Source organism: Rhea pennata, chromosome 24 (genome assembly GCF_028389875.1).
Source record: "Rhea pennata isolate bPtePen1 chromosome 24, bPtePen1.pri, whole genome shotgun sequence".
Taxonomy (NCBI): Eukaryota; Metazoa; Chordata; class Aves; order Rheiformes; family Rheidae; genus Rhea; species Rhea pennata.
The window spans coordinates 7387939-7401204 of record NC_084686.1 but is presented as its reverse complement, the minus strand read 5'-3'; the positions used below and the strand labels follow the sequence as shown (position 1 = coordinate 7401204).

The following is a 13266-nucleotide window of genomic DNA, read 5'->3' as shown; positions in this document are numbered from 1 at the left end:
AAACTGCTCGGGAAAGAGCGAATTCCCCCTTTCTCAGGGAAGCTCTTGTTTCTGCTAAGGGACCCTACGCTCAGCCCCAGTCCGCTGCATTTCTGCATTAAAAGGTGAGATCCCAGCAAGCAGCATTTATGATTCTGGGCGAGAGCCAGGACTCACTGCAAATAACCGGTGCTCCGGCCTTTCACTTCCCTCCCCCTTCTCCCCCCCCCCCCCAAGAAATGGGATGCGAAAGGAGAAAAAGAATAAATAATCCCAGGGCCCAAAGAGCAATCTGGGGCTGTTTAGTTGACTCCTCTCAAGTGGGACGTTCCTGCTGTGACCCTGTTCCGAGTCCACACACCAAAACCCAGGAGTGAAGGCATGTTTGGATACTTAAGCTCTCGAGATGAGAGCTGCTGGGGAGACCTGGCAGCCAGATGCCCCAAATCCCCTCTCAGCGCTCCTGTGCCCTCGTTGCCCAAGTTGTTCCCCTCTTCCGTGCCTCCCACGTCCTCCCTCACAGGCCCAACTTGAAAATCCCATCTGAAGACTGTTTTGACGACACATTCACACCTGTAAAGCACTTTGCCACTTCCCCCTAGCAAGGCACCCTGGCAGAGGGCGGGCACTTGCCAGAGGATTTGCTTTAAATATAAACTCCCTTATTTGTCCACACGAAAAGGGTGAAGAGAAAAGCAGCCTGGCTCCGGAAGGGAGAAGCCGGAGTCCTGCCGCAGAAAGTCTTGCTTCAGCCCCCGCTGTCCCAAGCCCTCCAGAGAGGGAAGGGCCCCGCCGGATGAATCCGTCCCCGGAGGCCTCCCCCGCGCCGGCCAGCGCGCCGGGCACCTCTGCCTCCGCCCCGGGACCCTCCGCTGGAGCCTTTTTACCATCGTGCCTCGCGGGAAGCCCCAGGGCAGCAAGTCAGCAGCTTCATTAGCAAGAAATGTAGTTATCTCTCAGCACTTCAGAGCCCCAATTACACGCTGCCAGCTTGCAGCAAGGGCTGCGGAGCTGCTTTTAACCCTGACCACAGACAGATCTTTGCAGAACCGAAGGAAACAAATCGATTCGCAGAAGGCGGCATTTGCCAAACGCGACATTAAGTTCCAGCTAGCGTGCGCTTGCACGCTGCTCGAGCTTTTACTCCAATGGATAAACTTTTGTCCACTTGTCATTTAAAAAGAAAAAAAGAAAAAAAAGCCGGTAAACTAAATCCCACCAACCCACTGGCGGATCAGTCATATATCTGGAATCAAACCTGATGTTACCATACACTGTGCCAGACCATCACACCAAAAAAACACTCCAATACAACTTGCATATTACAGGAGATGCCCACCACCATGGTATCTTGGCTGCTGAACTGCTCACCTCACTCGCACCTTCTTGTTGGCAACAGTGGGCAGACTTGGAAAGCTTTGTGCAGCTTGACATCCCCTTCAGGTTATTTTTAAACCCTCTGGGCGTGCTACAGACCCCAGCTCGCTTTTACACCTGGAAGCTGCCTGCACGGGTGGGTCGGAGCAGGCTTTTATTTCGGAAGAGAGAGGGGAGTATTACGGTGCGGCCAAAGCATCTCTGCAGTTTTACAGGGCATAAGGCACCTGGCACATTAAAGGCTTTGCGCAATTGGAAACCTCTCCCTGCGTGGGGTTAACCCCGCGGATACTGTAAGGACACCGTGAGCAAATCCAGCCAAGCAGCTGGAAACAAGAAGATGAAACGGGTCAGGATTAGTAACGAACGACGGAATTGCTGACTTTCTTGCGGATCTGTACACAAACCTGACTAACTGTGGCCAAACCCAGCATCAGATGACTGCCTGGTGCCATGTAAACAAACGAGCAGCTGGACGCCAAGTATCCTCAGCGAGGCTGCGACTTTTTTCGAAAAGAACGGGCACATTTGGTGGCGGGTTCAGCAGAGAGCCCAAGGGATGGGCAAGTCCTCGGGCGCAGTCCTAAAGAGGCGCAAGCAGAGCGCGCTTACGGCCCCCACGCAGGGCATCATAACCTAGCAGCATCCATACTGCCTCTCTCAACATTAAATCCAGCCAAGCCAGAAAGCTGCAGCATTCTCCAAAAAAGTTACGGGGGAAATGAGGTTAAGCCAGCTAATTGACAACATTGACCTTTTTGGCTCGCAGCGTTAGTACAACCACCAAAACAGAAGCAACTGCAACTCAAGTCGATAGGGAGTCAGCTCTTTTTTTTTTTTACCTTTCTGGTTTTGTTTTTCAGTGCTCTTCCTGCCAAAGTTTAAACTCTGGGTCAACTCTAAAAATCGCTTGCTGACACAAGATGCAAAAGATGGGCTAGCAAAGCAAAGAAAACAAAGTTCAGGCAGCGCGGGACACAGTGTGCTGCCACGGCTTTAGGCAAAGGCAATCGCGTTACCCTGGGGCTCCCGCCTGCGTGAGCCCTGCACACCTACACAGCAAAGATGCCTCAGTGACATGCCCTCATCCATGCCAGGAGATGTTTAAATTTGAGCAGAGACGCTGGTCCGAACAGAGAAACCAACAACGCCCACCTCCTCCAACCCTGCTCTAACGAACCAGGTGATTCTCCCCATCGCATTTGCTTCCTTGGCAAGCAAGAAGAAGCAGTTGTGATCTGAAGCACAGGATTAAGCCTCCGGTAAATGTTCCTTTAACCAAAGCCTTAATAAGTAGGTCCTTAACTCTGCTGGAGTCAGCGGGACTCTTTCATTTAACCTGCATAGGTGCTTTGGAGACTCATTCTCAGCATCCCTAGGCACCGTCGGGTATTGCATTTCCAACGCTGCCCCTTCAGAGCCCACATCTGAAAGGCAGGACCAGCTTAGCTGTCAGAAGGACCCACGGCTTCCTCCAAAACACAGCTATAACCGATGATGAGGTTACGGCTCTGCCCGCAGGTAACACAAGGAGACGGATCCCGTGGAAGGCCCTCTCCATCCCCGCGCGAGAAGCCGTGCGGCCGCTCGGCGGCAGATGCTGGCTAACCTGCGCGTGCGCTGGCACACTGGAGCTCCCGGCACACAAAGCTGATCCTCTGCAAGCTGCTGTTTTAGCTCCGAGCGCTAACCGCTGCACTGCTCCGGCCCCCCTCGTCCTCCAGCAATCAGCTGTCGTTTTATTTCCCACAGGCAGCTTGAAACGGTATCGACTGTCAAGGGGGGATAGTCCCCCTTCGGGCTTTCCTAGCAACTCAGGATCTGGCAAAGTCCACGACTGTAACTTTCTTTCATCCAGTGCAATTATTTTCTTCAGCGCACCGACACCATGCAAAACAGGAATATCCCCTGCAAGCCAGCGGGAATTACTGCAGGGAAGCAGTGGGACTGCACCTACCCCTCCCTCGTACCTCCGGGGAAAAGGGTTTTTCCCCTGCAGGCCCTCCTGTGACAGAGGGACCATCCTCTGCCTCGGCAGCAGCCGGGCAGAAGGGAGTTTCGTGCTCGGGGTCAACAGGCGGCCGAACAACACCAGAACGCAAACAACAGCCCTTCTCATGGTAAAGGCTCCGCTCTTCGCGTTAACCGCAGACAGTGGGAGCTAAATGCACCGTTATCGCAAATTAAAAAAGAAAAAAAAAAGAAAAAAAAAGAAAAAGCACGCCTCGGTTCAGTAACACATCTTCCGCGGTAACTTCAGCACCTTTCCTCCAGCAACTTCTCCAGCCCTTGAACGGCCAAAAAAACATAAATAAAAAATAAAAAAAAAAAGGGGGGGGAGGAACATTCAAAGGAGCGGGCTTTTCTGCTTTAAACGCGGTAAATTCGTAGCGGGCAGAGGAGGTAGCGCTCCAGCGTTGCTTCGCACACTGCGCGCAGCTCCCCAGCCATGTGCAAAGGGAGGGACCGTGCCCCGCGGAGAGCTCCGCGGCCCCGCGCGGCTGCGGGCGGCGGCGGCCCGGAAACCCCGCGGCCCCCCCCAGCCCCAGGCACTTTGCCCCCGGCCCCGCTAAGGAGGCCAGAGACGTGAGAAAAGGGCGGCCGGGGGGGGGGGGGGGGGGAGGAGGGAAGGGGGGGAAAAGTTTTCAAACTGCCCCGAAAGCGAGTTCGCCTCCCCGGGCCGCGCCGAGCCGCAACTTGCGGGGTCCGGCCGCTGCCTTTCGTTTTTCCTGTCCTTTTTCCAAAGGGGGGGGGGGGGGGGGGAGCAGAAAAAAAAAGCCAAGCTCACCAAGCAAATAGTTGTCTTCCCTCACCCACCCACCCACCGCCTTGCAACACAGCTGGAAAAAGCCCGCAGCGGGGGAGGAAAGGGACGGAGCCGGCTTGTCCCCCGGGCGGGCAGCGGGCAGCCCCCGACGGCGCTCACCGGGCGACGGGAACAGCTCGATGTCCACCTTCTCCGTCTTGATGATGGTCAGCGTGGGCTTGAGGTCCACCGCCGCCTTCATGGCTGCGGCCGGGCCGCGGCGTCGGGGCCGGGGGCGGCTGGCTGCGCCCCGCCGTGCGCGGAGCGGGCGCCCGGGCGCCTCCCTCCCTCCTTCCGCGCCGCCTTGCGCGCTCCCTCCTTCCGCGCTCCTGCCTCTCGCCTCCTCTGCTCCTTCCGCGCTCCCTCGCTCCTGCCTCCCCCTCCTCCTCCTCCCTCCTGCTTTTCCGCGCTCTCCTCCGCCCCTCTTCCGCGCTGCCCCGCTCCCGCTTCGCCTCGGCCGGGCTGCGCCGCCGAGGGGAGGGCGCTGGGCCGGGCCCCGCGCCGTGACAGCGGCGGGAGGGGCGGGCAGGGACGCGCCTGCCCCCGCCCCGGGGGCGGCCCCGCCGCCGAGCCGGCCCCGCCCGCGCCCGCGCCCCGCGGAGCCGCCCGCGGGGCTGCGCGGCGGCCGGGAGCGGCGGGCGGAGCCGCCGGGCGGCCCGGGGCTGCGCGGGGCTGCGCGGGGCTGCGCGGGGCTGCGCGGGGCTGCCGGGCAGGCGTGGGGGTGCAGGATCGACCCCGTGCCAGCGAGGCACCAACCTAACTGAACAGAGGAATATCGCGTTTCACATAAAATTTGTTTTATTATATTTAGGTAGCAAAAACTGGAGACCACAAACGGCAGAACAGAAAGGAGATTATGACTCACAGATGTCAATTTACCGGTACAAGTGTAAAAAAAAAAATGTCATTAGCAACCAGCTTTTGTGGTTCACACTCAGAAAGTCTCTGACACGCTGGCAGAGCCTGGGCTGTTCTGATCAAAGATGGGCTCAAACGAGCATCCCGGCTGTAAGGAGAGGGAATCCAGCAGCAGGCTGACTCACCCTCCGGGGCTCGAGGTTGCCTGCTAACCGATCAGATGAACCAGGGTCCTGCTTGCAAATATGGTGGAAACTTTCCAACCCCACTTAAAGATCAGCTGCAGATGCAAACTCCACAGCTCAGAATTATTTCTAGCTTTCTTCAGTGGTGCTTTTCTCATTCACCTAATGCATATTTATAGAAGAAATGTTCATGCAGCTAAAAGAAGCTGTGGGGTTCAGGGGCCAGAAATCAAGAGTCTGATTCTCACACTAAAAGCAAGTTGTACAAAGCCTGACAGCTCAAGATGCAGACAGGAGGAAGTTCGAGAGCTATCAAAGCCGGGTAGGCAGTTAGCTCCAACTGAAAGTTCATCTTTCAGGTGTCTCACCCACTTACATGCAATTGTATTTCCGATTTACCATCCTTTTGCAAGTTCAGGACCTCACTCTTGTGGAAGACCTGCTCCTCCAGCAACAGAGCAGGAGGAATGGTTGATATGGTACCAAAGGGAAGTCTCTCCACCTGTCTCCACGTTTAGTGAGCCGCTAATTTCTGTGGGCCTCAGAAAGCACGCTGAGCTGTGCTCAGGGTGAAAGGCAGAGCACGAGGGCTAACCACCCTTGCTCAAAACCTAGCATAGGAACCAACGCAGAAATCTGAAAGTGAAAAAAAGAATAGCTCTAAGGAGAAAACCCGATTCCCATTGCCTTTCCCTGCACAAGATAATGGACTTACACCTATCCTTCATTTCTGTTTCCTCCTTTCTTCCCAATATAGTATGTAAAGGGCAGCAGTGACTGAAAGAAGGGACTCTGGAGAGGAGTTTTAGCAGAACATTTTCTGTTCAAAATCAAAAGCGGACTCAGAAGAAACAGCCGCCTTTCTATGCGATTCCTTCCAGAGCAAGCTTGGGAAGAGAAACCTGATGCAGCTCTCCCAGCCTGGCCATCTTTCCCTTCCTACACTTTGCTTGCAGGGCTGCAGGCTCCAGGTACACGCGCGCGCTGCGACCGGGGGCGTCCGTGGGAGAGCGTGTGCGTGCGTGCGTGCGCCGGGGCGGGGGGACCCGTTACACAGCTGGCTGCAGGCTTTTGGCTGCGATGCTGCAGCCATCAGAACGCACCTGCGGTCCCAGCCGTATTGAAATGACCCGACCGTTCCCCTGACGCGGCGCCGCTCGATAATCCGCCCTGCTCAGAACGAGCGCTGCCTCCTGCAGCAAACCACAATCCCCGGGCTGAAACACAAGACGAGGCGTGCACCGAGGCCCCGGCGTCTTGCCTGAGCGGGTGCTGACGGGGCTGAGCTGTTGACATCTCGGAGGAGAACGTTCTCACAAGCAGAGATGGTCCAGGCTGGAGCTGAGGAGCAGCCAGTGGGACCAGGAGACCTTCATGGACTAGAAAGCTGTACCGGAGGAGGCTGCGCCTGCCGCACCGGTATCTGGGCTTTGCCTAGCTCCCGCGGGCCCATGCACTTGGCTTGGACTCTCCTGCTAGTGTTACAGCCTTAAGGACTGGCCAAATTCCAGTGCACCTGTAATGAGGCTCCTGCTCTTCTGGACTAGTACAAAGACTCTAATAAAGATGTTTCTTGCAGCCTGTGTGTTTTTTATTAGGGAAGAGATACTCAATCTTGGCCTCCCAGCTCAGTCCCAGTCCTGCAAAGCGGATGGCATTAAGTCACGGCTTGGTGCAGCATGGCTGCAGTGAGGCTTTGAGCTCCCCCATCCCTCCCATGCCCCCTTTGCCCCCCAACTTCTGTTTCATTTTCCTCATGCAGCCCCTCCGTGCAGGAAAACTAGGCGTGCTTCCAAAAGCAGCATCGGGGCCAAACCCCCCAAAGTGGAGGAAGGGAGAGGGAAAAGGACTGAGAGGCTGCGGACAGAAATTTCCTCCCAGGACAGCTGAATCTCTGCTTCAAACTGCCCTCAGTTCTAGCTGCTGCCTTAATTTGTGTTCACTTCAGAGCCTGCAACATGAAAGCCCTGGCTCTGAGCTCCAGCTGAGCCGCTCAATGGCTCAGTGTTCGCAGAAGGCATGGAAGGAATCCATTGATTAGTTTCTTCAGCTGGGATGTGACCATTTGGAGTCCAAGACCTGCCAAACCCGAGTTCGCCTCAGCAACTGGTTCCTATTTGCCGCTTTCAGCCTTTAGGAAAATCTTTCCTCTCGAACATCCAAGTCTCACCCTCCTTTTTCCGTTCGCTCGCTCCCTCTGCCATCATGCGACGTTAAAATCTATTAAGGCTCTCTCCTGTCGTGGGAGGATGCCGAGTTGTGGAGAACAGCCCTCCTGCCATTAATATAGTCAAAAGATTTGGCCGCTGATGGGAGATAACCATCTGCCCTCCCTCCACAATTCCGCCTGACTGTTTTCCAACAGTTTGGAATGAAGAAAGGACGGGCAAGAATGCCACGTTGTTCCCAGGGCCGCTGCCTAACCTTGGGGTTGGGTTAAACACAGAAGAATAATTATTAATTTCACGCTGAGGAAAGGTATGAAGAGCCTTTGCCATGATTTCTGAGCTCTCCGTGTCAGCAGCGCTGCGTCTCGTGAGCCCTCTCCCATCTGGGGCCAGCTCTTCTGGCGGGGACCAGGGCCAAACTCAGTCCTGGAACGGCCCTTTCGCAAACTGGCAGCTCCTGGATCTCCTCCAGATGTTATGTAGCCATCACAGCTTCTCCTCTCCCGCCAGTCTACCAACTTGCAATATAGACATAACAGCAGTCTCAGAATTAGGTATGACGGGTAGCCCGAAGACAGCCCTTTCCTAGCACCGCTGCTACCAAAACGCGGCCACCTCTGGGGCGAAATGCAACGGCTACGTAATAACACGGAGCGCCACCACCCAGCTGTTATGGACAGGAAATGAAGAACACCATATCCAATTAAAACTGCAGGGGGATATTTATGGCAGAATGTAATTAGCCAAATTGGAGCCTTCCCCAAAACTGCCGTGGGATTTTTAATGACCGCGAGTGGCCAGGGCCTCAGTTTGATGTTTTGTCAAGTAAACAATATCCAGAGGGCAGGAGGCAAAAATCAGGAGCAAAGGAGGGGAAAAAAAAGTGTCGTGCAATTCCAGGGAGAAACGGAGACATGAAAGGATTTATCGTAAGGGGGTCATTGTTGGAAAGAGCAGCAGCCACCGCTCCAAGAAAGGAAAGAGCAGGGAGGTGGCTCTGGGTGTGGAGGTGGCCGGCTGCAATGAGAGGAAAGAGCAAGCAGCTGCCATGACCCTTCCCCAGGGAGATACCTTTCCTGGAATTTAAAAATTATATGAGGAATTATTTCAAGCACCGTAATAGCTGGGAAGTATTGGAGTGAGCTGTTTTATGCTGGTAAAAGGAGGCTGGGTTACTAATCTTGGTGACCATGGCCTCCTCTTACTGGATAAGGGACAGGCATGGAAATAGAGCCCGTTAGTCAGCACGGCCTGTGTGTGCTCCTGTTCCGGCCCTGGGGAAAGCTCACTGTTCCCAGAGCTTTGATTTGGGCTGTTCTCAGGTCTAGCGGCTTGTGGCCAGCAGATGGTGGCCACCACGAAAGCGGTGGCCGCTCCATGCCCCGGATTGCTGTGGCCTCCGGGATCCCCTTCCTGCCGTACGGGATTTGGGCCGGAGCCACGGAGGGTGCCCGTCCGCCGCTGCGTTAGGAGCAAGCCTCGTCCGCGCGCACCGCAGCGAGGCAGACCGCGGCCCCCGTTCGGCCCCGGTTCAGCCCCGAACAGCCAAGGCGGTGCTGCCACAGTAAGGTCCTCTGATTGCCCTCCAGGCGAGAGCAGAGGAAGCCGCCGCGGAGCCGAGCCTCGGAGCCTCCCGCTCTCCTTAGCTTCCCGGCGGAGATGGCTCACAAAAGCATCTTTGTGGCCAGCTAGGTGTCAGAAATCCAGCGCACGCTGATCACCGGTGGCACGGCTGTGACGGAGTGACAGCTCCGGTCGGCACACCGTGGGCACCTCAATCAGCAATCTCACAAGCCACTTAAGCATCTTCAAGTGTCTCCTGCAATTGGTTTCCCAGAGCTCCCATGCTGATTCCTAACCTGATTAGCTAATCTGGGCTCGAGCAATGTAATTCTGCCTTGAATTTCGTTGGCGGTGGGTGCAGTCACTCATTTGTTACCCTGCTGGAAGAACTGGCTGGATGGAAAATCTTTGTAAGCTGCTCTGTGGCGCTGTTTGCTCTCAGTACGTTTGCCCTCTCCCCCTCGAGTAACAGTACTGAATTCTTGGTAACCTGAGGATTTTTGCTATTTAACGCTTGCCATTCAGAATTACTCTGAGGGCACACAGCCACTTCTCCTCCCACAGGGCCAATGCACAGCAAATCTTATTTGTAGGACTTCTCTCCACCCTCTAGATCAGGTCTCTTCTTCCCCAGAAAAAAAGTAGGGTTTATATTTTCAAATATATCAATGCTACCACGTGCAATGTGATCATTGTTTTGCTAAAGCAGATTTCCTGGACAGGTAGGTGCTGTTTGCTAACCCTTCCCTAGTTTTTCATTCTCTCTCTCTCTTTTTTTTTTTTTTTTTTTTTTTTTTAAAAAAATCACTGCACAAGATATCCTGCAACAGCCACATTTCATTTTCATGAAGGTGCCGGGAACCAGACAAGCACCTTCCAGGGACATTCAGTCCAGTGCCAACCTCTAGCATACAAATTCACCGCCGAAGACACGGCAGCCCCCAGAAAAGCTCTGCTGCACACAGCCAGTTGGAAGCGGTCGGCTCAGGGACCCGAACCACTCGAGCGCAGTGGCCCTAAGGTTAACTCCGTGGTGAGGACAGAGCAGCTCAAGAGATGGACGTTTAATTCCTGCTCACTATTTCCTCCTGGCCTCTTTGTGCAACAATCCCACATCTTTAGCAGAACGACACTTTTCTTGCTTCACAGAGAGCCAGGAGCATCAGCTCAGCGGTTCCTACGGAAAAGCCCAGGCCTGCAACCAATGGAGACCTGTGGTGTCCAGGTGGAGGGGAGACTTTGAGGGGACAGCTCCCAAAAGAGACAACTGGAGTTCCTGTCACTCGTCACACAGCACCCTGGGAGCCACGGACACCCTGTCCACGATGGCCAAGACCCCTCTGGCCTGAAGCACCGTCCAGCCCTGCAGATCATAAGACAACCCGTGCAAACAGCGAGTCTATGGAGCTGGGGTAACTGGGAGATGGGCACGATTAGCCCATGTACGCGGTGCCCAGAGCAGGTGGACGGCTTGGCGCGAGAATTGCTACAAGAGGAGGAGGGTCCCTGCCCCAGAGAGGCTCCGCTGGCGGGGACGCTCCTCCAGCACGCTCGCAAAGGCGCTCGCACCACCCGTACAACGAAGGACTCGTCTGTGTATGTGTTTCAAAGAGAAAAACCCTCGCCTGGCGCTGGAAACCGCCTCGCTTGCAATTGTCTCCACTTGGCAGCCTTGCCTGATAGTGAATAAACGACAGAGAAATACTCCGCTCTACACGTGTTTGGGTTTTTCGGGGTGGTTTTCTTGGACAGCGATCCTGGCTCTCCAACAATACCCGTCTTGTTCGGCCCTGCACTACAGAGCAGGCTTGAATAGATCTGTCTAAAATTATAAGCGGGCAGCCCCTGGGCTCTGAGAGATCACAGGCCACATGCTGGGGCTGAACAAAGCCTCTGCTATTTCCTAACAATTAGCCCAGCTAAAAGGACATCTATCTCCTTCTATTAGAGCCACCACGTGCCTCCCAGTCAGTCCATTGTAAAGCTAATTAAATAACACGCCTCTCTCCCCATGAGGGTCTCCTGATTAGTTTGCCTCAGTCCTAAATCCTTGCTGGTGTAAATGGCCAAGAGACAGCTGGTGGGTAGGGGCCTCCGACTCCGGTGGAAATATCGTCACCCATTATACAGCTATCATCATCACCAGTTACTTCAGGTTTTTTTTTAATTATCTTCTGAAAGCTGTTGAATGGAGATTTAGAGATACAAGGGGTTCAGCACACAAGCTGGTTTGCTTCCCCATCCGCTTCCCGACCGCCTACAGCAAAAGTTGTGCAAATAGCTGATTTTTTTTTTTCTTTTGCTTTGCTAGTAGTCAGAGGAAAAGAGTGTATGTAAATATTTTTTCTAAATATGGTCTGGGCTGATGTGAACCAGGTTTTTTTCACACTCTTCTCAGTGGGCTAAAACAGTGAAAAGAAAAATAAAAGCAAGGAAAATCATGTGTCATTCAACCTGAGCTGAAACTTTCCATTTTTGCACTTTTCACATGGAAGGAAATTTCAAAATGAAAAAAAAACAAAAAGCCAGTTAAACATAATCCTTTAACAAACCCATTTTTCACCCAGTTTGTTCAGAGGTTTCTGGTGGGAGGGGTGGCTCATGGATGTAGAGGAGCTGAAACGAACCCGTGGTTTTAGCTGGGAATCCTGCACTACGTTCTAGCACCAAAAGTGAGATGAAACAAAATGTATCTCTCTGCATTTTAACATGGTGCTTGACGTTTCCTTCCAATTGGAACATTATTTCTGGCAAGTCAACAAAATTCATTCAGATGATGGACCAAACACCAGAGGAGCTGTCTGAAACGGCCTGTGCGATGTTTTGGTGAGACCAGGGGCATGCCCCAGTGCAACCCACCATCTGCCCCTGGAGAAGGTCAACATGCAAAGGCTTTGCAAAGCCCAACCTGCACCTGCTCCACCTACAAGAAGCGAGTGGCTTTGCTCTGCATCAATCCATCGCGATTCTGCAGGGCCAGTTACGTTTGTACGCGAGCCAAGGCCTGGCCACCAAGGTAAGCGAATGGCCTCACGCAACAGCACAAGCCTGCTAAATCACTCCAGATGTTCAACACCTTTCCCCCACCGCATCTCACATGCTCCCCAGACCCGGAAGAAATACAATTTCCTTCTGCCAAGTCTACAGTCAGTAATAGTTGTGAATATCCCCTTTACCTCCTTTAAATCATTATTTTCCACCCCGGCCATTTAAATCATTATTTTCACATGAGGAGAGCATGACTGGAAAGCTGGAAGGTGGGTCAACAGACTAACGAGCCGATTTCCTGTGGACCTGCGGTTCCAGCCCTGAAACAGCTGGACCTGTCGCTACAGCCAGAGCTCCTTCCACCCAAGGAAAGCAGCAAGACCCCAGTTCTTGGCTCTCGTCATGAGGAGACGGTGGGAGGAAGGATGCAGAAGAGAAGACAGAGCTTGGTTACGTGCTGATGGGAACAGAAGGAAGCCAACGTGAAGCTTGCTCCTCTTTTGTAAACCCACGAGATTCCCTTGCTGCTCACAGCCATCCTGGGCAGCAGCTGCTGTTGGAGCCTGGGTGGGAAAATGCTGGGAAGCTTTAGAAATGCATTGGAGCTTGCCAGGAAATACATTAATTAGTGTGCGTGTATGCCTGTGCATAGGGTTTTATAGTAAAAGCACAAGGAATAACTCATTGCCCATCGCTATTGAAATCATACATCCTCTAGGCTCAGGCAATGCAAACATTTTACAACAAATTACAGGGAAACATCAGCCAAGGCCAGGTAAAAATATCAGTGAAAGACGCTACATGACTTGCCCAAAGGCCTGCAGTGAGCTAGTACAAGACTAAAGCCCAAACCACAATCTGAACATAACCTAGGAGCACGCTACTCAGCTCTTCGACTGCTTTCAGACCCGAACGGCCAGGTCTGCCTGCTTCATTCAACTCAAACGTACAAAAAAGGGCAAGAGCCAAAAAGAAAAAAGATGTCTTGTATTCGCTGACTGCCTCCCCTCACCCAGCTAGTGCCCTTTATCCCAAAGCTATGGGAATGGCTCCACAAGCCACTTGATTAATAAGAGCCCAGGGGGGAAAAATCGTTTATATAACCTCTTCTTTTCTAAACTTCCTAAGTGCTTTAGAAAGTGGCTGCCCTGGAAACCCAAACTGGAAACGAAAAATATTATCTCTTCCATTTATAAACATCTCCGGCGCTAATGAAGTGAGGAGCAGCGGCGACGGGGAGGGGAGCGTCGAGATGCACTTGGCAGGCGTGGGAGAGCCCCGATAAAACCGTTTCGTTTCAGGTGGGTGTGGAGCGGAAAGTCCTCCCGCCGTGATACCGCGC

The 13266-nt window shown here is 53.6% G+C and overlaps 1 protein-coding gene across 2 annotated transcripts in view; it reads right to left on the bottom strand.

Annotated features, from left to right (window-relative positions):
• Positions 1 to 13266, bottom strand: part of ETS1 (ETS proto-oncogene 1, transcription factor) — a 73790-nt gene that overhangs the window by 40717 nt on the left and 19807 nt on the right. Inside the window, exon 1 of one of the 2 annotated variants that reach the window (XM_062594484.1) lies at positions 4283 to 4492. The exons of the other annotated variant lie outside the window; for it this stretch is intronic. Within the exon in view, the coding sequence (XP_062450468.1) occupies positions 4283 to 4364 (82 nt within the window). The 5' untranslated portion in view covers positions 4365 to 4492. Of the gene's footprint in view, positions 1 to 4282; positions 4493 to 13266 lie in introns of those variants that run through there. 2 annotated transcript variants of the gene reach the window in all.